Raw genomic sequence first — 27614 nt, 5'->3', positions numbered from 1 at the left:
TTTTCTCTGCAAACAGAAACCTGCAGCCCTGAAGGGAGGAGATAAGGAGCCGTCTTCATCTTCCACATCCTTCCCATCAGAGCACCCTCCCCCACATCAGCACCCATCCTTTCCACCACCTTGCGGGGTCCAAACCAGAGGAGGAGATGCAGCTTCAGTCCACAATGCATGAGTGATAAAAATGGCTGGTTTCTGCGATGAGGCACCCTGTCACTCGAATTCACACAAGTTGTACATTCACACTCTGACTGCTGCTTAGAAAGGAGGGCAGGAAAGAGGTGAATTAATCAAAATGAACAAAGATGTTTAGCTATGCAACAGCTGCTGTTGCTTGGATTTACACCAAGTCTGATTGGTAAAGAAGGCTGAGAGTTCCTCTGACCGGCAGAGGCCGGAAGGAGATGAATGGAGGGGGGGTAGTTTAATCGGATTGGTAAACTCAGCAAAAAGTGGTGGTTTGGAAGGAATTGCAGTTTTTACTGAGGCATGACATGCACATCACTGCACCTGTAAGGGTATGGGTTAAAGCCCCCAGGGGTTACACATCAGGGATATGCAGTTGATTTAAGCTTTATCTGATGACTCACAGTACAGGGGTATACAGAGCTGCAAAAGACAGGGTAGACTCAGATCCATGTGGACTCACCACAGCCAGCAGAGTACCCTGCTGTAGAATAAACTGTTTGATGGAATTTTCTCCTCAAGGGAGCGCCATGATTAGATGATGTATAAAAATCCGACTATCAAACCAGCCAGCTTAAACAGCAGTTAACAGTTACTCAAATGCAAACCTCAGGAGAGTCTTTATCCTCTCCCTCCACCCTCATGCAAATCTTGTCCGGCTGTACCTGATTGGAGGCGCTTCTTCACGGTGGAGGCGCCCCCGTGCGGCAGGCAGGAGGAGCGCGGACGCCGCGGGTGGTTTAAAAGCTTCGGCTGGGGAGGCGCTGCACAGAACTGTGGAGCTCTGCTGCTGGGAAAAGTTAACCTCCAATTACTACAGACGTGTTCGAGGAGGGAAAAACACCAGAGATGGCAACTCAGGCGGAGCAGCTGCCCCAACTGCACTTGGCAGAGATCACCGCAGCGCAGTTCATCGACATCTGGAAACATTTTGATACAGACGGTCAGTATGCTCATCGGGAATGTCAATGAGATCAATTAGTGTTTATTAGATGCGAAAAAGACCGCTCATAGACCCCTTTTCCTATTATTTTATTTATTTCTTTGGTTTTAAAGTGGCTGCTTCAGAGATTTTAAATTCTTCCGCTTGTTTTGGATATATTTTGGGGAAATCTGCAACATTCGTAAATCAATTTTTCAAGCAGGTTTTGGGGGAAAAAAGAGAAGAAAATCCAGGCTTGTTCAAATATTTTAAAACGAATACGATACGAGAAATATTTAAGATTTAAGGATTCAATTTCAGATTTTGCATAAAACGAAAAAACTTTCTCATGAGCCTTTTGTTGGATGGCAGCATTGAAACACCCTTCAATAACTTATGATGTCACTCACTTTATATATATATATATATAAGAGATGACTCCATTAGTGTTAGAGGCCGAAAATGGGGGGTGGGGAGTGTAAAAAAGATGATAGGGAGGGGGAGGGAAGGATGAAAAGGATGAAGGACGAAAAATGGAGGAGGGAGAGATCAAGATGAGAGAGATGAAATTAAGATAGAGGCTGGGATTGAGAGGGGAAAAGGTGAAAGATGGTTTTCTCCTAGATTTTATTGGGCGGAGCTTCTGATTCTGAGCTCTTACTGGGAATGAACTGGAGTGGGCGTGCTGGGTTTGCGCGCGAGCGCGCGTGTTTGTGGTCACACAGTCCCGATGGAAAAAAATCTCTCGTTATTTAAAAAAAAAATCACATTATTAGTCTTACTGAAGAAAATGTAAATGACATTTTATGTAAGATATAAAAGTAAAATAGTTTAACTCTGTTGGCAGGTAGCTAATGGAAATTACTTGATATTTATTAATAGGTTACTATCTGTAGTTCATAAAAGCAGATACTTGATTTCGGACAAGATGTACTTGAACTGTGACTGAATATCATGACTGTTGGTTAACCAAACAGCCAATGAAAGATGATGACTAAAAAGTAAATCATATAAACAGAAGACTATAAAGTAAAGATGATATCAGCCTTTATGACAACAAATTGTACTTCGTTACATGAGCTGTGTTTTCTGATGTTATTTTGAAAAGTTCACCTGGTTTTGTTTGGTTTATATCCACTGTTTTAGTAAAGCTCATGTCTTATGTCAGTATTTGCTTCATTTGCTTCGTTTCCACTTTGTCAGTCCAGTTCTGTTTTATGCATTCATCCGTTTTGCGTTTTTCGGATTTCTGGGTTCAAGTTAAAGCAGCGCATTCGGTTTTGTTCAGTGTTTATTTAAGTTGTTCATCTGCACTTCAGTCTGCACTTTGGTCTGTCACCACCACCAACACATGACAGGTCCATCACTGTATACACTCGAGGAATTATTCATTCACTTGCGTGGCAGCCAGGCTTCAGGGTGCTGTCATTGTTCCTCTCTCTCAGTATGAGCCACTCCAGCTTTACCGATTTCCATATTGCAGCTTCAGTAAAGATTAATTTCTGCTGCCATTCAGAGGAAACACTGACCTATATATAGTTAAAGCCTTTTCAACCCCCCACCCAATAAACTATACAGCTGTTTTTTTCTTTTACATCTAACAATATAGCTCGACAGTATTGACTCACACCAGCCACAACTACTGTTTACGTCCTGTTTATCCCAACACTCAAGCTGGCTTGTCTTGACTGGAACCGCAATCTTCATTTATCTTTCATAAATTTCAGTCAGACAACACATGTTTAAAATGGGTCTATGTCTTTATTGCAGAACATAATACGAGTTTGCCATGTGCAAGCTCCAATCTCATCATTCCCTCTGAATTTGTTTTCTTAAGATAATATTGGAAGTTTGCCCCGGAACCTGCGGGGGATGTGGCGTGGTTGACAGTGGAGTGAGAGGCAGATCGCGTGTGAAGCAGAAATGCAGCTTGAGTTGACAGCACAAACAGGCTCGCAGCCCTTGCTCTAGTCTTTTGGTGCCTAAGAATACAAACCTAAATCATGACCACAGTGCTGGTTGATCAAAAGATGGACAAAGCTTTGCATACATTACATTACTATCTCCTCGTGTAATGGGAGACAGAACACCATCTGATTTTTACAGGAGTGGTAGAAAAAGCATCACACATAGTTGGAGATAAATGGCCAAGTGGTCGTTGATCCGAAGCTTTTCGGCGTTGAACAGCTGCTCCGCTGGAGGAGTTAAGGAGCAGAGTGCCCTGCTCATGTACCTTTTCAATGGCAGTCTGGTGAGGTTAGTCTTTCACCACTTAGAGGGCTGGAATCATGCGTCTTCATGGGTGAACCTTAATAAAGTTGCTTTGCAGAGATGGTTGACTGCAGAAGAATCTGATGATGCAAAAAAACACACCTCAAGATCTTATCAGAGCTGGAGATTGACTATTGATCAGTTTATTGGTAATATGTATCAGTTACATGTTAAAAACCATTTGCTTCGGGGAAATTAAGCCAGAAACCACGTTCTATGAATATTCTTACTTACAGAAAACACACCAGAAAACACATAATCTTCTGGTAACTAGTTTTTAAACTAACCAATACAAAGTGATATCTGGGGATCAATATGTTAAAAATGTAGGCAACAGACAAGATTTTATACATGAGGAGGTATTGACAAATCGCTTTTAAGCTAAGTTTTAGTTAGCTGAAGAAAATAATTGATTTAAATAACCACTGGATACATCATGCCTATCATATATAATTTTACTCTTTTGTGAAATCATACAGTATCTTTGGTACAACAGAGTTTTGGAATATTTGAATATCCACTGGTCACATCGGAAGCCCTGAACTACTTAATGTGCCCCCCGGATGATGTCTGATCAACAGAGAAAGGCCATAATTCAAAAGTTGGCTTCACAGTAGATCAGACGTAAAGACTGATGCATGTTTAATCGTGTCCTAATGATGTGAGTTAAATGGAACGAGTTGACACGACCCCTTCAGCTGGGCGGTGACACAGCAGCATGTAGAAACTCAAACATGAAACACTCAGTCACATTTTTGCATCGCGTGAGTCTTTTAGACATTTTCAAACCATCATATGTTGGACTGCTGAATTATTGTCGAGGTGCCGTTGAGCAATGAAGTGTTTTGGGGGAGAGAACTACAGCTGCTCAGTGTGCAGTGGTGCGCTCCATGTGGCAGCTGAGCTTTGGATCACATCCAAACTTAGTCAATGAGAACCAATGAACTGAGAATGCGATTACTGAGAGAATTCAATACAAAAATGACACTTTCCTTCAAAAATGTTACATTTGGGATACCATCTAATTTCATATCCAAGGTTGTTAGTGATATTCAGTAAATTATTCCTTTGATCAAACAGGACAGGATTGGCTCTTAGTCCATTTATTTGCTTCCCACTTTACTGCAGATACTTTTACACACATAAGGCTGTGCATCGTCTTCTTATTGCATGCACACACAATGTGTGAACCCCCCTCCTGCAGGGGATGCTTAACTTTTTACTGAGTGCTATTGTAAATGACAGATTAGACTGATGAGTGGCTAATCTTTGTTTACTTTGTACTGCAACATTTACACATTTCTGTTCACTTCAGCTCACATTTCACCTTCATCCCCAATAGAAAAAAAGACAGTCATTAAGATAAATTCACAAATATCTGAATTAGGTGAAAATACAATAATAAGCTCTTTTTTTCCTAACCTGCTGCCTGTGCACATAAAAACAAACAGAACGTGTTTCCCGACTCGTTTTCATGGGTTCCATTGTCAGCTATTTCATCAGCTACTGATTTTATCAGCTACTGATCACACTGTCGACTTCCACAAGGTTACCTGCAAAGGTGTAGGTGTAGGTTTAGGTTTAGGTTTAGTAGATGGTATCATTTAAACATGATATTGGTAGTTAAAACCCCTCTCCTGCGTATTGTTTTCCATAGTCCTTTCACTCTTCTGCTTCACTCTCACCAGCGAACGGCTGGGGGTTGAATGCTTAAAATACATGGTTCTGGTTTGAAAACTGCTTATTTCTTTAGTCACGGGTCGTAGTTCTCGTCACATGATGCTGCCGCTGCCCTGCAGAGAACAACAGTCTGGCATTACGTTGCCATCTCACAAGTTTTATTCTTGAAATGTGACACTGCTACATTTTTAACGTGTGGACATTTTTAATGTGCATGTCTCATTGTGACACTGGGCTGACTATACAGGCAAACAGTAAAAGATCAGCCTTTACAACATAGACACAGTCAGAGGGGAACTGTGTGCTGTTTTAGAGGTTAAAAATATTATATCCCTCTTAACTTTCCCTCTGTTTGGTCATTATACATGGAAATTACAGTTTATGTTTTGGTTCAGAGTAGCTGATTGGAGGTTGATGTCATTATGGGCTGCTTTTCAACCACTATTTCATGCTGACAAAAGAAACTGGAATTTTTTTTTAATTAGAGCAGCTTTATTAGGAATTCAGCTGTGACAGAAAATAGTTTATGTCAACACAAAGAGTAGAAGAGAGGCAAACAGATGTAAAATGCTGACACAAGGAGACAATCCATCTTAATGCATTTAAAACCATCCTTTCCATATCATTGCTGATACAGATTGATGCAAACTGTGATTAGTTTGTTCCTCGAGTTTTTTTTTAGCCATTTTTCAAACTATAAGTCGACTTGGTGATTAGAATTATGAATAATGAAAGCAAAGTGAAAGTGAACTGAAGATTAATTTCAGACTCTGTTATGGCTGCGTTTTGCCTTCAGCCATAGCGCTGTGTCCGTATACTGATTTGTTTATGTTTGCAACACCAGCTCACCCTAAGCACAGATGGGAGTCCTTGTCAACTACTGCTTACAAATGCAGCTGGGCAGGGAGATGGGAGGAAGGGGAGGGAGAGAAAGATAAAAAAATAAAGGAGATGAGAGGCTGAGAGATTAAGAGATGATGATGGAAATGGGATGAATTTACATCTTATTCAGTTCATTAATGTTTCATTTTGAATTCTAATACCGTTTGTGTCTTCTTTAGTCACCTGGTGGGACACTTTAAGATTAAAAACAGAACACCGAATAAGCTGCGTCGTCTGTGAGTTGCAAATAAACTATGAAGCAAATTATTACATTTAACTATACCCAGTTATATGAGTAGTAGTACAAGTGCTGACAGAGGGACGGAATGCCCCAATAAGCATCAAACTTATTGCCCACTGTCATCCTTTCAGGCAAGAAAATGGTCATTATTCTGCTTACGCCCCAGTGGCACTTTTACTCTTGTGATGTGTGTTTATTCCTGCTGCAGCAAACATATATGTATAGTCCATTCTACAGTTAAGTGCCAGGTTTGAACGAGATACATGGATACATAGATGTATTCATATAGACATTACCTTGTTTTTGTGTGAAATGCATCAGCAGGTAATCAAAGTGAGTTTTTAGTCAAATGTAGTAATCTTTTCCTACTTTAGCAAAGCTCTAAGATTCACTCAAAGCATAATTTGTGCATTGAACTCAGTTGAATTGAACATCTAAATGTCAGAAATGGTCCAGTTGACTTCAGTACAGTTTTAAGTATGTATGCATTCTACATTATCTTGGAAAGTGATTAATTTTTGCTTTAATCTCAGAAGGCTTGAGGCTGAACTAGTGCTCAGCATTTGGCAACTCTTCTAAAATTTAAAGACCCTCAGTAGCCATTACTCTTTCTTCCACATCTAAGTCTTTAATTAAACGTTTGAACAGTTTAAAAGTTTCCCAACAGCATTATTTTACCAAACTAATTCTGTTTTCTCTGGTGCACCACAGGAAATGGCTACATCGAAGGGAAGGAGCTGGAAAATTTCTTCACAGAGCTGGAAACTGCGAGACGAGGAGCAGGCATGGTGAGTTTGTGCTTGTACAGCATATAGCTAATTATCAAAAGCACACCTCTTTTGTGGGCAACAAGAGTCAGTGTCACACTGTTCAATGTTTCACCTTCAGTACATCATTTGATAGAACAAAAAAGTATATATCAATCACAATTATCATTAATTGTCATTAATCTACTGATTCCCAGTATGGATATTGTGGCTTAGAGTGCTGATGGCCTACAAATGTGAAATCACGTCTGTAGACAGAAGCTTTGTGAACAGACTACAGCTAGCACGAAAGAACACTTTTAAGCAGTTAATGGCAGAATAAAAGTGATGGATAACTGGAAACAGTTAAAAATGTTAGTTCATTGGAAGGATAAACGAGATAAATTGGAAGATAAAACTATAGATAGAGACTTGACATTGTTAGCTGAGTTTAGAGAAACACTATTATTAGTATCTATAATGATTATTATCATTATTATTATTATTTTGCTAAAAGCATAAACTGTTGAAATTGTTTGCTGTCAGTACAATATTGATAATCAAACATAGTTAAATGAAGTACGAGCCTAAAGTAGTGGATTAATGCTTGAAATTATATGCTAATAGTAATGAAATAAGTTCAAGTCAAAGATGATTCAGCAATATAAGAATTTCTTGTGTCTCTTGGTTAAGTTCAGTGCACAGTATTTATATAGCACTTTTCCAGTCTTGTTGACCACTCAAATGCTTTACGCTACAAATGACATTCACTCATTCACACATATTCTTATACAACGCTGCTGAGGCTACACAGAGCTTCTTTTGTCCCCCTCTGTCACACACACTCATAATCATGATGATTCTGTCTATGTTGCGAGGACATATTGATAGATTAGCAACGCTGCAGCTACAGCCACCGAGTAGAAAGTTAAATACCATTACTGAGTCTAAACATATACTTAAGCATAGTTCAGGTTTGACTGGTGACCTGTCCAGGGTGTACGCTGTCTCTTGCCCAGTGGCACCTGGGATAAGCTCCAGCCTTCCCCCGACCCTCAACTGGATTAGGCGTTTATGGAAAATAGATGGATAGTTCAGGTCCAATTTAAATAGTTAAAAACATCTGAACTGGAGAGATGGTGCTAATTGAGGCTTTATGAGACAACTTGACAAGGCTTTGGGTGTTTACAGATGGAAAAGTTTGGAGCCACTGGTACTGACAACCAGTTTCATTGATATTTGATTTATTTTTTGGGTACACAATTTCCGCATGGTGTTAAATAGAAAACTTGAGGACAGAAAAATAAATTGAATATATTGTCAGGGATATTTTTTCCAAAACATTGAATCATTTGCGAGTCATTTTCATCAGGAACGGGACACATTAGCCAGATGGCAAAGCTGAGTTGCTGTTGCAGATTAACAGTAGGCTGTAAATGTAATCTTCAAAGTATGGGCTGGCATAATTAATAGATGAATATGAATGTGTGATCTGATGTGGTTGCAGGATCCCTCACATGCTACGTTCAAGGAGAAGATGAAGGAGTTCATGGCCAACTTTGACAAGAATTCTGATGGCAGAATTGAGATGTCAGAGGTGAGTCTAGGGTATTCATACATGTTTTTTTTTAATTATGTCTTGCCTTGTGTGTTGCCTCTATAGATTTCCCATGAATCTACCCAATAAAGTTTAAAATTACCATAAAAAAACTTGAAAACTTGCAAACACTGTAAAATGCCAAAGGAAAGCCTACAGTTTAAACCGTTCCTGCTTTTATCAAACTGTAAACATTAACTCTGAAACTCTTCCTAATTCCTTCTAAAGTTGGCGCAGATTCTGCCCACAGAAGAAAACTTCCTGCTCTGTTTCAGAGAGTTTGTTGGATCCAGTGCTCAATTCATGGACGTAAGTTGGTTTATAGTCACATCTGTGTCCCTTACCTTGTGTGCTGACATGCAGCAAGTGTCGTTATGTAACTCTTTATTTTAAATATGCTCTGTCAAGCTTTCATCCACTTCAAAAACCCTTCAGTTTAATGACTGTAAAAAAAGAAAAAAGAAACAGTCTTGTTCCTTCGCAGTCTCTATTAGAGTCCTTTCATTTTTGAGGAAAGGTTGCTCACTGGCTTAACTGATAAATCCTACTGAACTGTGAAATTGCCTCAAAAATGCCTCAAGCCAACGTGCTTTCACAGTCTGTCCTATGGGACACATGTTCAGCTGCCCAACAATTCCTGTGGCTTCACTGCCAAGTTTTACGTCTGTTTCATGCTGTAACTGCCCAGTTAAGACTTGAATTGTCTTGTGTCTGGAACTCAGCTGGCTAAAAGTTAACATTGCTAAACAGCTACCAGATCACAGACAGAAAAGCATCTCAGTATCTCATTTAATATAACATTTAACATAAACCAAATGCATTGCATTTAATACTGCACACTTGCACACAATTGGCTTAAAGCATTTTGGGAAGGTTTTATGGTGCGATGTTCGGTGAATTAAAGCTATTCTCAGACATCCATACATTATAGATGCACCCCCCCGCTTTCTGTCGGGGGCGAGTCAGTGATCTTTGAGGAGGGGTTTGACAAATTAAATTTAATAATTCTCTTTACTGTACTCTGCATAAATGTGTGTTTTTTGTAGTGTTTCTGTGGCTAAAGTTTGTACTTGTTTTCTGGAAACGTAACTCTTCTCCTGCAGGCCTGGAGGAGGTATGACTCTGACCGTAGTGGATACATTGAGTCGAATGAGCTGAAGGTAAAACACTGAACTCTTCACATAAAATCATGATGCAGACAAAGAGTTTTGTAGATGCAACAATAAAATAATTTTTTTATAACGACAGGGATGCTTTTAAATTCCACTTTTGCTTTCCGGCATGTTATTAAGTTGTTAACAGTAGATTCTCAAAGAAGAAAATATGGGAATTTGTGAATACTTGTCCAGAAAGTTTTATATACAAATCCAGCCCCTGGTGATGATTAGCTTCTGTGTCAAGCTATTGATATGTGATTGGTGCTAATATCTCCAGTGATTCACCAACTCTAAAAATGAACACTACACGCTCCATTTTTGTCATTTAAAAACTAAATCCCACGGCACCTTTTAAAAACGTCCACTCCAATCATTTACATTAAACGACTTTCGATTGAACATGAATATATATTAAACTGTGTCATCATCGCTGACTGTGTGCTGTTTTGTTTCTGTCTCTCTTCAGGGTTTCCTGTCTGAACTGCTGAAGAAGGCCAACAGAAACTATGATGACAAGAAGCTCAATGAGTACACGCAGACGATTGTGAGTGTCAGATTATTGATGTTACAGCCTGTCAATGTAGAACAGTCTTAATGCTGCTATGTTTGAAGCATTTATTTGCTGCACACTTCATAATCTTCAAATGTCTGAGGGCTTGAATATTAATAACCTCTGCTTCAGATAGCGCACCTGTCATGCTGAGACTTAACTTTTTTTGCCACCAGGGTCCGTGGACCATCTGTGTGCTGAACACACTCGACGACTGCCATTTAGTCTCACTTGAATAGATATGCTGTAACATGCGATGTATGTGTGTGAAGAGATAGTCACGACATTTTCTTTTAACCTTGCGGTTAATTTCCTTTTTTGTGTAGCTGAGGATGTTCGACCTTAATGGTGATGGAAAGCTGGGCCTCTCTGAGATGGCGAGGTGAATGTCACTTCTTTTTTATTCATGTGTTTACAAGATTCGTTCAGTTTTTCCTTGAAGATGCTGCGCAGGGAAAAAAACTGATGAGCCTCTGTGTTTTTTACCACAGGCTCTTGCCAGTCCAGGAGAATTTCCTGCTTAAGTTTCAGGTAAGACTATGCTGGCGAACAACGAGCACATCTACTTTCAAGTCAAATCTATGGCTATCATACAGAGAAGCCAGACAACATTGGAATATGAAATTCACCTGGAAGAAATATGGGTTTTGACACATTTGCGTGTATGTTAACTTTGAGGCTTTCAAGGATTAGATAATACATGGACACCACATGATCACTCGGATCTAGAAAAAAAATGTTTGAAAGAAAGAAAACAAACCATTAATAATATCTATTCATTTACTGAGAGGGTTGTCAGCTATGGTTCCTGTCTCTTTAAGCCCTGAATCCCTAAGAGCCCACTTTCTTTGGATTGACCATCTTCTGGAAGCCTGACGAGATGAAGGAGACACATCTTAAGCTGCACCAGAGTGTAGAAGCAAATAAATGAAACTAGATAACAGGATTACAGCAGCGCTCTCGCCAATTTGTACTGGAAATCGGCAATAAAAAGACCGAACCTACCACAGGACTAAGAAAAGGAGTTTGTGTTTTGTTTGTTCTCAAAATTGAGGAAATTGAAATCTGTGAATCCCACAGCCGAGTGAGCCAAAACATAAAGTCTCTAAAAGCACATCACCAGTAAACGTTGTGGTGTTTCATTGCCCCCATGTCCATGCTAAGCTGTTCCGGATTAGTGAACACGAACCAGTCATTTATTTATTTATTTACTTATGTATAATTCCCACCCAGAGACATGTCAGTGGTAACTGGTAACCTAATTTACAAAGTTAGAGTCTTAATATCGCAACTTTAATCAATTCATTTAAACTCTATAACCATACACAGCTCCTTTCTTGTACTGTATATATGTTTATATATATATGTATGATATACTGTATATGGATACATATATCCATGTTCATTATGATGAAAGGAAGAATGCAGTTTATATACACATTTTGATTAATTTCAGAAGTCAATATTCATCACACGGTTAGAAGTACCGTTATTCCCCTTAAAGCTACACATTTACATTCACATATATGTGCTCATTTTTACGTGCTGGCTTCTGAGATCAGATCAACAATTTCTCAGGACCGAGGATTAGTCTGTCTCGTGTGGATTAACTCAACTCTAGTCCCAGTTAATATAATCTGCATGGATTAATATCAGCTGTGGATCAGGGGGCTTTTACCGCTCTCTAGAAATATCTGTCAGTTTCTGATAATGTTCACTGCTCTTCCTGTCTCTCTTTCATGCAGGGAATCAGACTCACCGTCAAGGAATTTGATTCACTCTTCACTTTCTATGATCAGGTGAAAAAAAACAGAAATGTTTCTGTTTTCGTATTTTGCGTCTGTACAATGTTTTATGTGAAGTCCACAGTGTGTGGCGCTTAAACAACAGCATGCAGCCATCCTACAGGCTCTGTGCAGCTGCACTGCAGCTAGAATCAGCATGTTCAACATCCCTACACTGGACCTTGAGAAACTGTATAAATGTCATGGTGATCTATTCAGTACAAGTTGATCTGTTTCACTCAGAACTACAAATGTCAACCTGGTGTGCGTCCTAAATAGGTTAAAGGATCTCGTCATTTGGACTGATTCTCTGGGGAAAATTACGTGACAATCTATCTAATGTATGTTGAAACCCTGACCCTAAGTCATCCTGATGGCTCAAAGGCTGCCAAACTAAGTGTGACGAAGAGACATTTAGAGCTATTTAGTTACAAATGTATGGCTTGTTGTATATTACCAATTAATGCTACCAATCCCAATACGAATTTAATTAATTTCCTGGTTAAGCCATGCTAGCAGTATTGATTTAATGATGGAGGCATCAGTCTGTCAGTCCAGTGCTTTGGCCCAAACTGAAATACATCAACAATTAATAGATACCTTTATGTATGTTTATGATCATTATCTCCAGAAGATGCATACCAGTGACTTCTATGAGGCTGCCATGTGAGGTTTCTTTTAGATTATCTAAAAAACTGTCAGAAGAATCAAGTTCAACAAGATCTGACTTGTCCTGTCGTGTCATCACTAGATCAAAATTTGAAATGTTCCAATAGTTCCAAAGGTAAAAAAGTGGTAAACACAGTAAACTTTATACCTGCTAAACATCCACATTATATCTAATAGATGAGAGCAACCGCAGAGCCCCTAGCATAACTCAATACTTCAAGTAAAAGCTTCTTTGTCTGTGTAACTCCGACCTCTTGTCTTGTGTCTTTTATTAGGATGGTAACGGTTACATTGATGAGCAGGAGCTGGATGCTTTGCTGAAGGACCTCTGTGACAAGAACAAAATGGTAAGGAATAGTTTCTCTATTGACTGATCAGTTCAGGTTACTTTTCTTCTTTCCAATAATAGTAGTGAGATGGGGACACTGCTGTATTGTGCTTTCCACTGACGATGTGCCCGTGGCTTTTCTGGCAGGACGTGGACTCGACCGGATTGGTGGAATACAAGAAGAGCATAATGGCTCTGTCTGATGGAGGGAAACTGTATCGCACTGAGATGGAGATCGTCCTCTGTCGGGACTCCACACTGTGACCTTCCTGCCTGGGACCTTCCTTCCTGCACTGCTTCCTCCTTCCTACCTCCTGATGTAACCTGGTGCATGTGTGACCCTAAACCTGCTCCTGAAAGCCAAAAGTGTCCTGCAGGACTCGCTGTTTCAGATCTGTGACCCCTTTTCTTTTTTTAAACGTGCATTTACGTAGTGAGATTGCCGTAGCAGTGACAACAAGAAAATATTGTGTATTTGTTTATTTGACTTTCCATTTTTAATATGCATTTGTATCTATAATTGAGTATTTTTCTCACCCACTGGATTTAAGATGATTTCTCCAGTTCTGTAGCATCTCCTCGTTTTATTTATTTCACTTTAATTTATTATGAGCTTATTTTATTTGAAGAGGCTTGTACTGTTCTATTAAAGATATTAATGAGAGAATGAATAAATATAACACGAGAGCTCTTGTCCCAATTATTCAATTGCCTCAGAAAGTCTCACGAGCTTCTAAAAATGCAGATGTAGGTGTATAGTTTGTAGAACTTTCCTCTCAGCGACAGGTGCAACACAAGGACACACTTCTCAGAGGCGTGCAAAGATTACATCTCCAGTACAGACGATCAGAATAAGAGTGAGGGAACCTGCTTCACTTTCTCCTGGAAACAGAAAGTGGCAGAGAAAGAGCTTGTACTGCTCCATTTTTTTTTTATATTGATTATATGTAGATAAGTAGACGTCACCAGGGACTGAACGGACTGTAGGGCAGAGCGTCCTTATAAGAAACTGGCCTGGTTTTTACAGGTTTGATTTTTCTCTGTCTATAGGGGGAATCAACACACTCCCATACCTTCCCATATGTCAGCATTATGGAGCAGTCTACCTTCCATCAATTAATCATCAGCACTTTCTTCTTAAATGAAACTCACAACACAAACGCCATCACTGCCATCAAACTCCCTCATTCATGGCATAATTCTCACAGCAAATGTTCAAATTTTACGCACGTTTGGGCATGAACATGGACATATACAGTAAATATGCCCATGGACGTACAGAAGGACATGCAGAGAAACACTCGGCTGTACACCAAGCTGTTAACTGCTGACAACAAGGGAAAAGAGAGTTATATCCGCTCTGATTCCTTCACGCACATCAGTCCCACTCAGTGAGAGGAATGAGGCTCAGATGAGATTACCTCTGTTTGTTACCCTCAGCACAGCTGCACACACTCACTAGAGTAACCACTGACATGGTTTAGTTTCTTCTTGACTCAACAGTCATGAACTGAGTGTTTTGGACATAGAATACTATATTGTGTTTGTTTATACATGACAGATTATGGAAATTACAACATCACTGGAAGTTCTGTCTGCAAGCGAAAAAATCAAACCTGACTAGCTTTACTTCTGCACATCACTCAGAATACCATGTTTCTTATGTTCATCTTTTAATCTGTTCTCATCCCTTTTAGCTTATTGTGGTGTTTAAAACTCGAGGATTTCATTTACTTTTTGGCTGACTCAAAATTTTTGGATATTACAATCACTCATGGTGGAGATTATTATTCACTGCACTGCGCTTTTGAAGTCATTAATTACAATGTTGGAAAAAATCAAATTATTCTGTTAATTTAACTAAAACTGGATTTTGATTAATTTCATTTGGAAGAAATTCACTTGGACTAACAGTCATTCTAGCATATAAATATTACTTTTCAATAAATAATACTTGAGTAAAACACTGCCATGATCTTGGATTCATGTGTTTTGTTTGTTATGTTCTGGGTATTTCCTGCTTTATTTTGTAGAGCTTCCCCCTTGTTTATTCTGTTGAATTTTACTTCTGTTCCTGTGTTACACCTGGTCGTATATACAGTATATCCTCAGTTGTTCCCTTATCGGATCTTTTCATGTTGCAGCTAGTTCCTTTCCCCTGTAGGTACTCTTCACCTCTTCTTATGGGCTGCACTTGGGTCTGCTCCTCCACAAAACCTTGACAAACCTTGACAAGTTAGCAAAGTTCCTGCCTCAGGCTATAACCCGAGAATAACAGAATTGAGTACACAGAAGAAGAAGCTAGCGATGACAGAGCATAAACATAAGGGGTAGCATGCATTTCTTTTTAAAACATGCAGCATACACAAAACAGCATACACAAAATGTACAGAGCTGTAACGTTGTTCCCACTGGACGCATAACCAATCAGCTGCAAGCTGTTGTTTTGGTCAATGACGTAATAGGACGTAAATCGACCAGAGAGAGCCCACTATTAAACTATTAACAAACCGAAAGGGTTCATATCTCCACATATAGCAGCAGTGATAAATATATTTGGATTAAAAATCTAGCCATACATATTTGAACATACAGCTGCTCGGCACACACAGCTGCTGGACACGGCCTTGTGCATCAAGATATACGACTGGAAGCCAGTAAGGGCACAGGCAAAACAGTGTCAGACTTTGTAATTAGCTTAGTGACAAAACCCAACTATTTTAGGGTCAAATTTACAAAGCAGTAGTCAGAAAAATGACTGTTGACCCCGCTGACAACTGACACCACAATGTCTACAAATAAGCTGTAGACATTGTAAACATGATAAACTTCTGTTGTGATGGCTGAAATAATGTGATCGTGTGCTGTTACAGCCATAAACAGAACATGTCAGGTCTGTCCTCATCAACTACACAACACACCAGCATATCCTGAATCTGCACGTACCAAGAGAAGGACTGGTTCCTCCAATCTTCCACATAAAACACACGACCTTTCTGAGACAGTAGGTGGTGTTCTGTGCATTTAAAGCAGAAATCCTGTGTCTGCTGTGGAAAAAAGGCCAATGTGGAGAGCAACTAATCTGCAAAAGCGAAAGTGTCGGTAAACTTTGATTACTGTCAAATATCAACGTTCAATTGATCACTATCAATTCAATCAATATCAATTAATTTATTGGTTGTTATGTCACACACATGCTTACTTATACTGTATTACTGGATGTTCTCTCAGCTATAAACTACAAGCACTCAAGCATTAAGCAGCACGTGCACGGCTGCAAAGCAGCAGCTCTAAACATATACAGGGAACTCCCTGTGTTACAGATGTGACTGAAGAAAAAGAAAGGATTTTTAGAAATGTAATGAAATAAAACACAGTGTTGGCCAGCACTATGCCAAGTGCCATAAGTGGAAGTTATATGCGGAAAAAAATGAAACATCTAATGATTCACAGCATTACTGCTCATCCTTTAATCATCTCAATTATCATGCACAACCTATTAACCCATAACCTGAGGGAGTGCAGGGGAGTGACCGGAGAGGTGACATATGCTACTGCAGAATGTGTCTCAGACGTTTAAACAAATGGCAGATAAAGGTTTAACCGCATACATGTGCACACGTGCATGATATACAGAAAATGGAGTTCTTAAAGAAGCCTCTAAGCAGAGAAACGCAAGTCAGCATTACAGTCAGAAATATGTCTCTTATCAGTTTTATTCATTTTCAGCTGCTCTCTCAGTTTAATGCCTCCTGTGTTCCGCTCTGTTAGCTCCTCTGATCCTCAACCTCCTACCTCTCTTCATCAGTAGATTTTAAACTGTCATCATTTTCAGTCAGTCGAGTGTTTTAAACAAAAAAAATATATAGAATGATTTAATTTCAGCTTTGGGGTCAGGATTAACTACTTGACACATACTTAAAGATTTGGATTGTATCTGTATTAACTTGAGCTTATGCTTTGACATTCATACAATGACTGCAATGTCCAGCCTACAATTGCACTAACTCACTACACCGCTACTCTTATGTATGCTAGTTCTGGATAAAAAACATTCTGCTCCCTCTGTGCTCCTTTTTGTGACATCGCAGGTTTGTTGGTAATATCCATGTCTTTTTTGCACACACACAACCCCACATGTAAGCATTGAACATGTCTTGAACGTGTCTTGTATCTCTGTTTGTGTGCCAGCAAACGCTCCCTTGCCAGATATGGGTTTCATGTACTTCCCGGCTCTATAACGTTCATTCAGATCGCTGCTCCTTCCATCCTTTCAGATGGTGACACTAGTGAGGTTAGTGTTCTTGAACATTGTGGGCTTTGGGAATTGAAAAAAAAACAAAAACATACTCGCTTTTTTATGCAGCACTTACTGCAGGATCCCTCTGGATCATTATTGATTGATAACTTCAAAAGGTTGAAGAATACTTTTCTTATGAGACACAGAAACAGTTCTTATTCTTTATCTCGTATAAGAAAAAGGTTGCCCCTACTGAGTCAAATGACAAAAGTACATCAATAATGGCAGCTTTCAAGTGTATATCAGCCAAAAAACAGCAGAAAATATTGCAGTGAATCAGCTACTGTTATGTGAGTCCATCGATATTAAAATATTCAAATGGGATCTGTGTGAGGGTTTGGGGTCCAGTTGAATAGCCTCTTTTGCTCAGGAAGGTTCCAAACTGAGAGAAATTACCTGGAAGTATCTGAGTGGAAGTTTGATAAGATAAGAGCTGGTCTCATATTATATTATACACCAATGTGTATAAATGAAGTAGCCACTGTTTAACAGTATGATAAGATAACATTAGACATACCTAACTCCCATTTGTATTTATTGATTTGTCTCAGTTTCAGGACTGCAGATCCACATCACAGCTTAGCTTGAGTTTGGTTGGATTCTTATTCTTATTCTTATTCAGTCTTTAGAGATTTCCTACTATAATTCCTTGACCACGTGACGTTTTCCAATGAGATGAAAGAGTTTAGGAAAAACAGTAGGAGGTCATTTCTGACCTCTCGGACAATTTCGGACCACAAGATTAATATAACATGAACATGCACTGAGCATCTGTCAAGGCAGCTGGAATTCAAAAAGATATACTCGCTATTGTATTATGCTGCCCTCAAGTGGATTGTGGAGTAACTACAGGATGCTACTACAAGTATCCGGGATAGATCTACAATCAAAGATCAAATAAACAGATAATTATGGCCTTAAAACTTTTTACTTTCAAAAATATTTTTCAACCTTTCATATTCTTTTTTTAAAATATTTTTTTCTTTAAGAAAGGCAATGGACAAATTGTTTCTTCGGTTTAATTTAAATGGCATTTGCTTCGATGCGACGGTATTCAAACGTCTGTCGTCAAACATCTTTCAGCGGATAACTCGGTGAACACAAGGTCATGAAACAGAAACCGCCTCTTTGTCAGTCACATGGATTTCATCCTGTGCAAGACTGCACTTGTCTTGTGTGAATTTATGTTTGTGTGGCTCTCTTCTCCCTGCCATACTATTAAGGGGATCAATAAATTATAATCTCAGTTCTCTTTCCTTCAGTGTCTGGCGCGACTACGTTGTACTAACGTCATCGCGTACCAAGAGCGTATCATCGCGGCCGTGGCTGTCCTTCACATTCGTCCACATCCAGCTAGGCTCGTCTCCCAAGCGCTGCAACTATGGCCCTGCTCAAGTCAAACAAGGTGATCTATTGCCTGGGGAATCTTTCCCCGTCCCTGGGAGCTCTGTCCATCCGCAACAGGTAAACCGCCAAACTACGCCCAAAACTAACCCGCACACGGACATTTAGCGAGTTCATCACCAGATGTCATTGATAAGTTAGCGGCGAGCTGTCACGTTTTACAGCTCACAGAGTGGCAGGCTAATTGCTGTTTAAGTATTATCACACCTGTCAGCCTTCAGTTATACGGAGTACTTTCGTTTATGAGTGTTTAGTGAAGTTTCACTAGCTGATTAGCTAACTACATATAGGGGTCATACGGTTTGAACAGGCCCCGGTGTGCTGTCGGTGTAGGTTAGCATCAGTGAACACAGCGCGGCTAAGAAGCTCTTAGTATATGCAGTCTTTAGTTTTACAATTCTGTAACCTAACAGGTTGTCCACTAAATCCTATCTGTAACTTCAGAGTCCTTCACTGATTTTAACATAACTTACACCAGAGAACAACTGGTGTTGCTAGTAGTGACACTGATGAAAGTCACGTTGGTGTGTCGATATCGCAAATTCAAATGCAGTAGTGTGTGGAAGAAATCAGCCCAGGTCGGTTAACTACGATTTAGACGGCTGGATTGAAATACGTACATGAGTCGTTTAATTTATTTAAAGAACAAACTGTTTATCTTTAGTATAACTTCATGTTGATACGATCGCCATCGTCTTAATTTGAAATGTGCCGTACGTTTTGAGCTAGAAGACTTGTCGTAGTTGAAGTCGTGCGAGCTGATTGGGTAGTTTATTCCGTTTCTAGACGCTGATTGGTTATCAGGTCCCACCTTCGATCGCTGATTGGTTAATTAACGGTGAAACTTTTGTGTCCTTACAAACTGTGTTTGGAGGGCAAACTGGTGTAGATCATCTATTTAGCATTTATTTGAAATGTTTTATAATTGATCCTTTTCTTAATTTAGATAGTTTGATGTAGTATCTTTCTCGAGGCTCTCGTTCTAAGTCAACAGGCGTAACAGTGGTTTCACTTTGACAGTGCAGTCTGGCTCGCCTCATTTCAAGCCACCAGTATCAACACCTACAACTTGGAACAACATCCCTGCACCATGTCTTGCCAAAAGACCTTTGGTCTATTGATCGTTGTTAGCTTGCCAGTCTCTGTTTATATGAACTCAGAGGATCAACTGGTCAAAGTTTATATGGGCAAGCACTCTGCAGGAACAGTGAGGCCCAAATGCCCAAATTAAGCCCAAATGCCCCTTTGAGAAGCATTTAAGTGTTATGATTTGAAATACAATAGAGCAGTTAAATAAAACTGCACCGTTGAATAATTGCAGCAATCTTTGTATGAAAACAGCAAGCTTTGGTGTCCTTAAGGTTCACTCCTATACTGCATTCATCCTTTTATATGAAACACTCAAATATATCAAAAAGTACACTCTAGAACAGTCCTCTCACCAAGCATCCGAGGTGGATTTCACCCTCTTCTACTGGATTCTCCAGCACCACCTTTTAGAGTTGTATCAGAGGTGAACCCTGCACATACCTTTTTATTTCTGCAGGATTTTCTTCCAGTGAACGTATGCTTGTCAATAAATGATGTGACAATTTAATACCGTCCGTGTATTAATGGTAGAGTGTTGGAGACTCTTGCCCTTTGCAAAGCATTCTGTCCTAAATTTAGCTGCAAAGTTTCGAGAGATTTCAAAACTAGAAGAAACCTGAGACAATGACATGTTCATGAGCATAGGAGTGCAGCTGAAGTCGCAACATGAAGCAACCTATATTTACTTTCACCCAACTGGCAGACATGTTGATCTAAAACAACGGATTTTATTTTATTTTTTTTAGTTGGCTGTGGGACAGAAGAGTTTTCAAAGTCTTTGTTCAGTTCAGTTCTTGTTCAGATTTTTAAACTTTGCCTCAACACCAACATGTAGAAATCCAGTTGGAAAACTATTGACTCAAAGTGAGAATAGAAAAATCGGTTATTTCATTTGAAATAACATGCAAATCTCAGCTGGATCCTATCAAATCGCACAGCTTACACTACACTACTCTCATTTGCACGATGAGCTGCGGACTGTCAGGTGGATGCCAACGAGTCAGATGTGTTTACATTTGGCATCGAGCTGACATTACGACCTTTAATCCTGGAGTGTTCTCTACCTTTTCACTGGTGGTGTCAGTTTTCTTTTATGACTGGAGGTGTTGCTTATTTTTGCGGTTTATAAGACGAGATGTTTTTAAGTTAGAATGAGCCGATGCTCCATTTGTTCCTATATGTTCCTATTTCTAAAATGCTATACAACTCAATCAATTTAAAAAAAACAACAACAAACAAACAAAAAAACACGATTAATCTATTGTCTCAAAAGAAAACATTAAAATGGAAAGATTAAATAAGAAAAATAAATGAACATTTCATAGCCTGAGTGATTGAACATATGAAAGGGGAATAAAAAAAGAAAAAGAGATTGAACATGCTGCTAAAAGCACGTGTAAGAAATGGCCATTGCAATTTTGCGTGCTTCTCTTCTGACATGGGTCTGCCCACCATCCCCCACACCAGTCTGCAGACCTTCAGGGACAAATCCTTCACTCTTGCCCCCACCTTGTAGAACTCTTTCCCCTCCAGGCACAGATCTGTGTCACCACCTGTGTTGTGGCTTTCAGAAATCTCCTCAAAACCCTCTAGCTTACAAAGGCCAGGCGTCTTGGTTAATCCTGCCTCCCCAGAAATAACTGCAACTATACAGTATCCAACTGGTTGTCATTGTGGTGGGAATAGTTACTGAGTGAATGTGATTTTTAGTGACTGGTCGCATGTTGGACCCAGATTAGCTGTTATTCTTATTTTTGGACTTTGAAACTTCTGAATGGATTATTTTTTTGTTTTCTGAACCTCGCGCCCCCTCAGCATGTGTGCCTCTACGTCAATGTGATATCGTCAGGTCACATGAGGTGTTAAGCTTAAGTATCGGGTCCACAGTATGCAATGGGTGCTTGGCTAATTCTTGGTGTCAAATAGGGTCATTACCGCATCTTGAACATGTGAAGGTTCTCAAGTGTTTCCATTAATGAATGAAGAGGTTTTCAGCACGTAGTGTGTAGTTGACCTCAGTGTTTGCAGTTCTGTCATCATCCCTGTTCATCTGATTTGTGTGTCTTTGGTGCAGCTCATGGTGGAGTGGAGTTCAGATGGGCCCCCCTGATCCCATCCTGGGGGTGAGTGAGGCCTTCAAGAGGGACACCAACCCCAAGAAGATGAACCTGGGAGTGGGAGCCTACAGGGATGACCAGGGAAAGCCCTTCGTCCTCAGCTGTGTTCGCAAGGTAGAACCGTCAAAACCTCCAGTGAATCGATTTAGATTTCCTCGCGTCAGACACCTGCACATTTTTATTTTCCTTTGTTGCTGAGTTTGAAGTCAAAGAGGGCCGCATTTCTCCAGTGCAGTGCAGTGTCAGGCAGTTGGCTGGTTGTTAGAAGTGAAACGGTTGTCACCAGTCAGGAGGTTTCACACTGGTTTCTCACTCTGTTGGATTCTTGCTGTGTTAGCAAGAATCCACACATTACAATAAATATGAATAATTTACAGTATAAAAAGCCTACATTTTCGAAAGCTTCCCACTAACAATAATAAGTCATCCTGACATCTTTAGCCATCCTCAGTGGTGCCTGTGGAGCCTTTTGAAATAGGAAATATTATTTTTATTTCTTTCTTTTGCTGCTTTAATTTTCTTTTCTCTTTTTAATGTAGCACTTTAGTCATGGACACTTCTTTTAACTCATTAAGACGCACACATCATATTAACATTTCGAAGACATGGGTTTTAACTTCTCGGAAATATGTATAAACTTGACGGCAAATTCAGTAATTTGCAGTAAAAGCTGAATGTTTAAACCTTTCGGTTAGTTTCTATTTTATGTTATGAAATAGAAGGTCTTTGTGGACAGTTTTAAGGTTCCTGTGGGCCATTTTAAGCCTTAGGTCTGAATGGGTTAAACAAGCTTATTAATAAACTTGAGTTCAGTACCATGAAACAAACATGTTAATAATTAGGAGAATTAACTGTGCTTCCATTGCTTTGCACTTTCTAACCGCTTGTTTTCAGTTAAGGAATTCAAAAAGTGTTTTGTATGTTTTTGGTTTCCGCACTTCTTCTGTAGGCAGAGGCTTTGATCGCGGCCAAACAGCTGGATAAGGAGTACCTTGCCATTGGTGGTCTGGGGGAATTCACCAAGGCTTGTGCACAGCTGGCTCTTGGTGCTGACAGTGAGGTCTTGAAGAGTGGCAGGGTAAGTGGGCTGGGTTCGCTTAATCCACTTTAAACAAAGTTCAGTGTTTTAAATCCAAAATCAGTGCAGCGGTATTTTTCTCCCAACAGAACATTACTGTCCAAACCATCTCCGGAACTGGATCTCTGCGCATTGGAGGCAACTATCTGGTGAGTTTTGTTAGCATCTGTCACTTTGGACAAAATAAACTGTTGAAAAGATACAGCACTAAAGTTATGCTTGCTAAGTCGCTGTGCTTTTCTTTGACACAGGCCCGATTCCATGCAGGCCCACTTGATGTTTACCTTCCCAAACCCTCTTGGGGAAACCACACACCCATCTTCAGAGACGCTGGCTTGCAGCTCAAATCTTACAGATACTATGACCCATCCACCTGTGGCTTTGACTTCAAAGGAGCTCTTGAAGACATCTCTGTAAGATTATAATACATGCATATAATCCTGCCCTTTTTGTGTTTACTTCTGGTGTCGCTTGTTTTACTCTGTGGACTAAAACCTTTTTGTGCCACAGAAAATCCCAGAAAAGAGTGTGATTATGCTACACGCATGTGCCCACAACCCCACTGGTGTAGACCCCAGGCCCGAGCAGTGGAAGGAGATTGCAGACATTGTGAAGGTGAGTGAGGATCAACTCCAAAGAGATTCAAGGCACATTTTTGGTGAGATAGGTTGCTGTTTACCTCATTATCAGCAAAATGAAAGTCCATAACTGATAAGAGCTGAATAGTATCTAACTGTCATGTCATCACTTCAAACATTAACTGCCTGTTTTTTTTGTTTTTTTTTTATCTGCGTCTCTCCTTTGCAGAAGAGGAACCTGCTGGTGTTCTTCGACATGGCCTATCAAGGCTTTGCCAGTGGAGATATCGATCGTGATGCCTGGGCTGTGCGCTACTTCATTGAACAGGGCCACAACATCCTGCTGTCCCAATCTTACGCCAAGAACATGGGACTGTACGGTCAGTCATAAAGATGAGGAGCACATCAAAGCACTGATTTGAAACATTCTGTGTTCTTGTGTTTTGGCTCCACCCAGTGGTGGCAGACTGGTATGATTGGATGATATGATGAAGATGCATTTGGGTGCTCAGAGCACCTGGAGTTAGTGCACTGATTACAGTACTTGAACAAAACGAGTCGGTCATCTTGATCGAGGCTCCTTTGGACATGACGGTGGCCCCTCCTCTTCATAACTTCAGTAAAAGTTTGGTTCATCAATGGCCTGAGCCGGTCAGACTCATTTATGTTGGTGCCCGACAGGTGAGCGTGTGGGAGGCTTCACTGTCATATGCAACGATGCAGAAGAGGCAAAGAGGGTGGAGTCTCAGCTCAAGATCCTCATCAGGCCCATTTACTCCAACCCACCTATGAACGGCGCCAGAATTGCATCAACCATTCTCAACACACCCGACCTGCGCACCATCTGGTACGAGCTTTACAGACAGTTGTGTTCACGTGCTGAGCCTGAAATAAAAGCTAAAACCTCGTCCCCATCATTCATGTACACAGAACTGGTCAAGATCTTGTTCTGAGATCTGTCTTTTTAATCTCTGTTCACAGGCTGCAGGAGGTCCACGATATGGCGAACCGCATCATTAAGATGAGAGAAATGCTGGTGGCAGGTCTGAAAAAGCAGGGCTCCTCCCACAACTGGCAGCACGTCATCGACCAGATCGGCATGTTCTGCTTCACAGGCCTCAAACCCGAACAGGTACTACGGCACACGTTTGAAGTTAGGAGTTGACGGCAGGAGACATTAAGGAGACTATGTTCGTCATTGAAATGTATTTTGAAAAGTTTTAAAACTGAACCAGTAGAAAAAAAATTGTCGTCCAATAATAATTCTGCTCAGACGTGAGAGCAGTTTTAATTATCTAATGTCTGCATTTCCCCCATTCAACTGTCCTCAAGTCCCCACTCGTCTGCTCGTGCTGCTCTAAATGAATTAATTTGATATTCTGAGACGAGTACATAGTTTACCTAACTGAAAACTGCAGCTAAAAGCATTGTTTGTTAAAAGTTTTACAGGGAAAAAAAAAAGCTAATTAAAAGAAAAAGTATTCTGTAATTTCTTGTCTCTTTACCAAGTTTTGAAAGGGAGACGTTATCAGTTGCATCAACAGCTTCAGTGTCCCACAGTGATCACACTATAGTGTAAAGAAAATGCCCTCATGCTGTTAGCTGTTAATCATGATTAGATAAAGGCACCATAGCACCCTATCAGCAGCCTGTTTTACACATTAAGCACGTTTACATAACACTAGGGAAAAAAGAAAAAGATTGTGTTAGTCTCATCAAAACCTGACATATAAAATGCATGTTGGTTTGTCTGAGTTAAGCTTGTCCAAAGTGGACTAAGACCCGGCGTGTTTACCCTCAACTAGACTCAAATGGGCCAAGGTTGTCTGTACATGCTCCAGATGTATTTCACATGCTAATAAAGCTGCTCTTGTGGTCAGTTGATTGCATCAGAAACTGTCAACAAGCATTTTCAGACTCTTAAAATCATTTTTTTTCTTTTTTTTAACTGCATCATCGTCTGACACAATCACCTTTTGATCCATTCATTAAAGACGTCTGAGCAGTGAATTCAGCTGTTCTTTCATGTCTCCCACATTGACGGTTAGGAGGTTTTCTCACACAGTCCTCAGTGTTGTGGTGTCGGTCACACATCGGTCATTAATTGAAAAGGACACCCTTGTTTAACACGGTGCGTCCTGTTTGGTTATTGCCACATATCAAACTGAGGCGCCTCAGCGCCACATCCACGTGTCCCTTCATGCTGCCCCGCCATAGCTGGATCAAATGAATGGCAACAACATTGTTGGTTAGAGTAACATGCTCCACATAGAAGAAAAGACTTCTTCTAGGACCACCTCTGTTTCCAGCTCAGAGGCGCAGCGGCGGCGGACCAACTTTGATCTGGACAAAAAAAAATGCATCTGTGAGTCAAAATCTTCAACTTGAGTCATATGTAAAAAGGTTTAATGTATGTTGCCAAAGAGGCTGACAACAGTGACGACTCTACCTCACACTTGCACTCTACGTCTGTATCTTATCATCAAAAACAGAGACACAGCAATGGTGTGAAAGTGGGTAAGAAATGGAGCCCTGTTATCTTCTGACAGTCTTGTCAGAGTTGTGAGTTATGGCTGTTTTCTGTTCCTGCAGGTTGAGCGTCTGACGAAGGAGTTTTCAGTCTACATGACCAAGGACGGCAGGATTTCCATGGCAGGCGTGTCCTCTGGGAACGTGGGCTACCTGGCAGAGGGAATCCATGCAGTCACCAAGTAGAGCTGATCCCGCTGGAGGCCCGACAGAATCAAAGCTGCAGTGTCACTCCTCCATTCCACCTGTAGAGAAGAGCTTGGCATTTAGCTATATGTTTTCTATGGATTTCATCATGACTTCAACTTGGAACAGTCGCTGTGTAATCTCCAACTTTTTCAACATTTTACTGAACAGGTTCCCCCAACAAAATTTAAACACATGGACTTTCACCTCTGACTGAGCTTATGTCTCAATTTATTTATTACATGGAGACAGCTGTCGGCTGTGCAGAACTGTCAGGTTCGGCTGTGGGCCCGCTATCTTCTCTCTAAACATCAAGTTAAAATAAACATCAGGTTAGTGTATATCGGCTTTATGTGCAAGATGGGGATTTCTGTTGCTTTGTGAAAATCTGTAGGAAATGTGATTTTTATTCCTTTCTTCTTTATTTGATTACATTGGTGGTGTGGTAGCACTTTATAAAGATGTATGGCACTATTTGAGTTCCTCACTGTATAAATAGGTATTTATCAGGCTATCAGGTCACTTTGTTAATCTGATCAATCATCCAGTAATTTGATCTGTCTCTCTATCTCTCTTTGGGAATGGCTCTCCTATCTCTCTTGTATTCAGTACTTTTCCTGCAGGACGTGTGAATCTTTTGTGGTTCCAGTCGAGGCGGTCACAGGGCAGCAGTCTCTCAGTCGGCCGTTTTTTGTTTTAAATCTCCAATTCAAAACAAGCACATAAGCCACAAGAGTTAAACAGTATGGAGAGAAAAGTCCAAAGAAAAGCAACGTAAATCTTTATGAATATCTTCCATGTTTTGCTCATGCCCCAAATGGAATAACCAATGTGTAATTTTTCATACTGGAAGGCTTTATACTTGACGCCAGCGCTGATGTCTGTGTGCGATTATAAAGATGAATTAGGGCATCTTGGGGTGAACGGGGCAGTTGGTTGGAAACGCACAAATGCTGCTCACTTACTCAGATGCCACATTTCAGTGTTTGTTCATCATTGAGACTGACACACAGATGGCATTTAGAAATGTGGGGTTTGCCCCTTTCTGCTTAAACTTCTGGCACTTTGCCTCCATGCTCTGCATTCTGTCTTGAACTAAGGATCATTGGTCATGTACTTCACTGAACAAACAATAAATAATTACAGAATAAGATTTCTCAGTGTGTTTGTTTTCCTCAGACTGCTGTTGGTTAGACTTACGTCCTTCCTCACAAGTATTTTTTTATCTCATAACAATGATGGTTTACTAATCAAATGTAAACTATGTAGCCGGTGATGTTTTGCCATTGAGTTCAGATTTAGCAGTGTAGTTGCCACATTTCT

The 27614-nt window shown here is 40.2% G+C and overlaps 2 protein-coding genes across 2 annotated transcripts; both read left to right on the top strand.

The window, feature by feature from the left end:
- Positions 1 to 718: 718 nt before the first annotated feature.
- LOC140301869 (calretinin-like) lies at positions 719 to 13637 on the top strand. The gene is made up of 11 exons (XM_072380506.1): positions 719 to 1126; positions 6891 to 6967; positions 8433 to 8522; positions 8751 to 8831; positions 9626 to 9682; positions 10146 to 10223; positions 10556 to 10611; positions 10721 to 10760; positions 11975 to 12028; positions 12958 to 13029; positions 13158 to 13637. Exons 1-11 carry the CDS (start codon positions 1033 to 1035, stop codon positions 13272 to 13274), a joined length of 816 nt encoding a protein of 271 aa, XP_072236607.1. The 5' UTR covers positions 719 to 1032; the 3' UTR covers positions 13275 to 13637.
- Positions 13638 to 18616: 4979 nt separating this feature from the next.
- On the top strand, positions 18617 to 27442 carry got2b (glutamic-oxaloacetic transaminase 2b, mitochondrial). Its single transcript, XM_072380478.1, has 10 exons — positions 18617 to 18774; positions 21878 to 22034; positions 22870 to 22998; positions 23088 to 23147; positions 23250 to 23411; positions 23509 to 23613; positions 23806 to 23956; positions 24258 to 24423; positions 24558 to 24708; positions 26169 to 27442. The coding sequence occupies exons 1-10, from the start codon at positions 18692 to 18694 to the stop codon at positions 26289 to 26291; spliced, it is 1287 nt and encodes a 428-aa protein (XP_072236579.1). The 5' UTR covers positions 18617 to 18691; the 3' UTR covers positions 26292 to 27442.
- Positions 27443 to 27614: the final 172 nt, after the last annotated feature.

This window comes from Leuresthes tenuis, unplaced genomic scaffold, assembly GCF_036924035.1.
Source record: "Leuresthes tenuis unplaced genomic scaffold, fLeuTen1.0.hap1 SCAF_2, whole genome shotgun sequence".
NCBI lineage: Eukaryota > Metazoa > Chordata > Actinopteri > Atheriniformes > Atherinopsidae > Leuresthes > Leuresthes tenuis.
The sequence above is the reverse complement of the archived record's forward strand: the minus strand, read 5'-3'. Positions and strand labels throughout refer to the sequence as shown.

Coding starts and splice junctions, on each gene's coding strand:
- LOC140301869 (XM_072380506.1), top strand. CDS start 1,033: ATGGCAACTCAGGCGGAGCAGCTGCCCCAACTGCACTTGGCAGAGATC. Junction 9,683..10,145: donor TTGAGTCGAATGAGCTGAAG/GTAAAACACTGA, acceptor GTCTCTCTTCAG/GGTTTCCTGTCTGAACTGCT. Junction 10,224..10,555: donor ATGAGTACACGCAGACGATT/GTGAGTGTCAGA, acceptor TTTTTTGTGTAG/CTGAGGATGTTCGACCTTAA.
- got2b (XM_072380478.1), top strand. CDS start 18,692: ATGGCCCTGCTCAAGTCAAACAAGGTGATCTATTGCCTGGGGAATCTT. Junction 23,148..23,249: donor GCATTGGAGGCAACTATCTG/GTGAGTTTTGTT, acceptor TCTTTGACACAG/GCCCGATTCCATGCAGGCCC. Junction 23,957..24,257: donor CAAGAACATGGGACTGTACG/GTCAGTCATAAA, acceptor GGTGCCCGACAG/GTGAGCGTGTGGGAGGCTTC.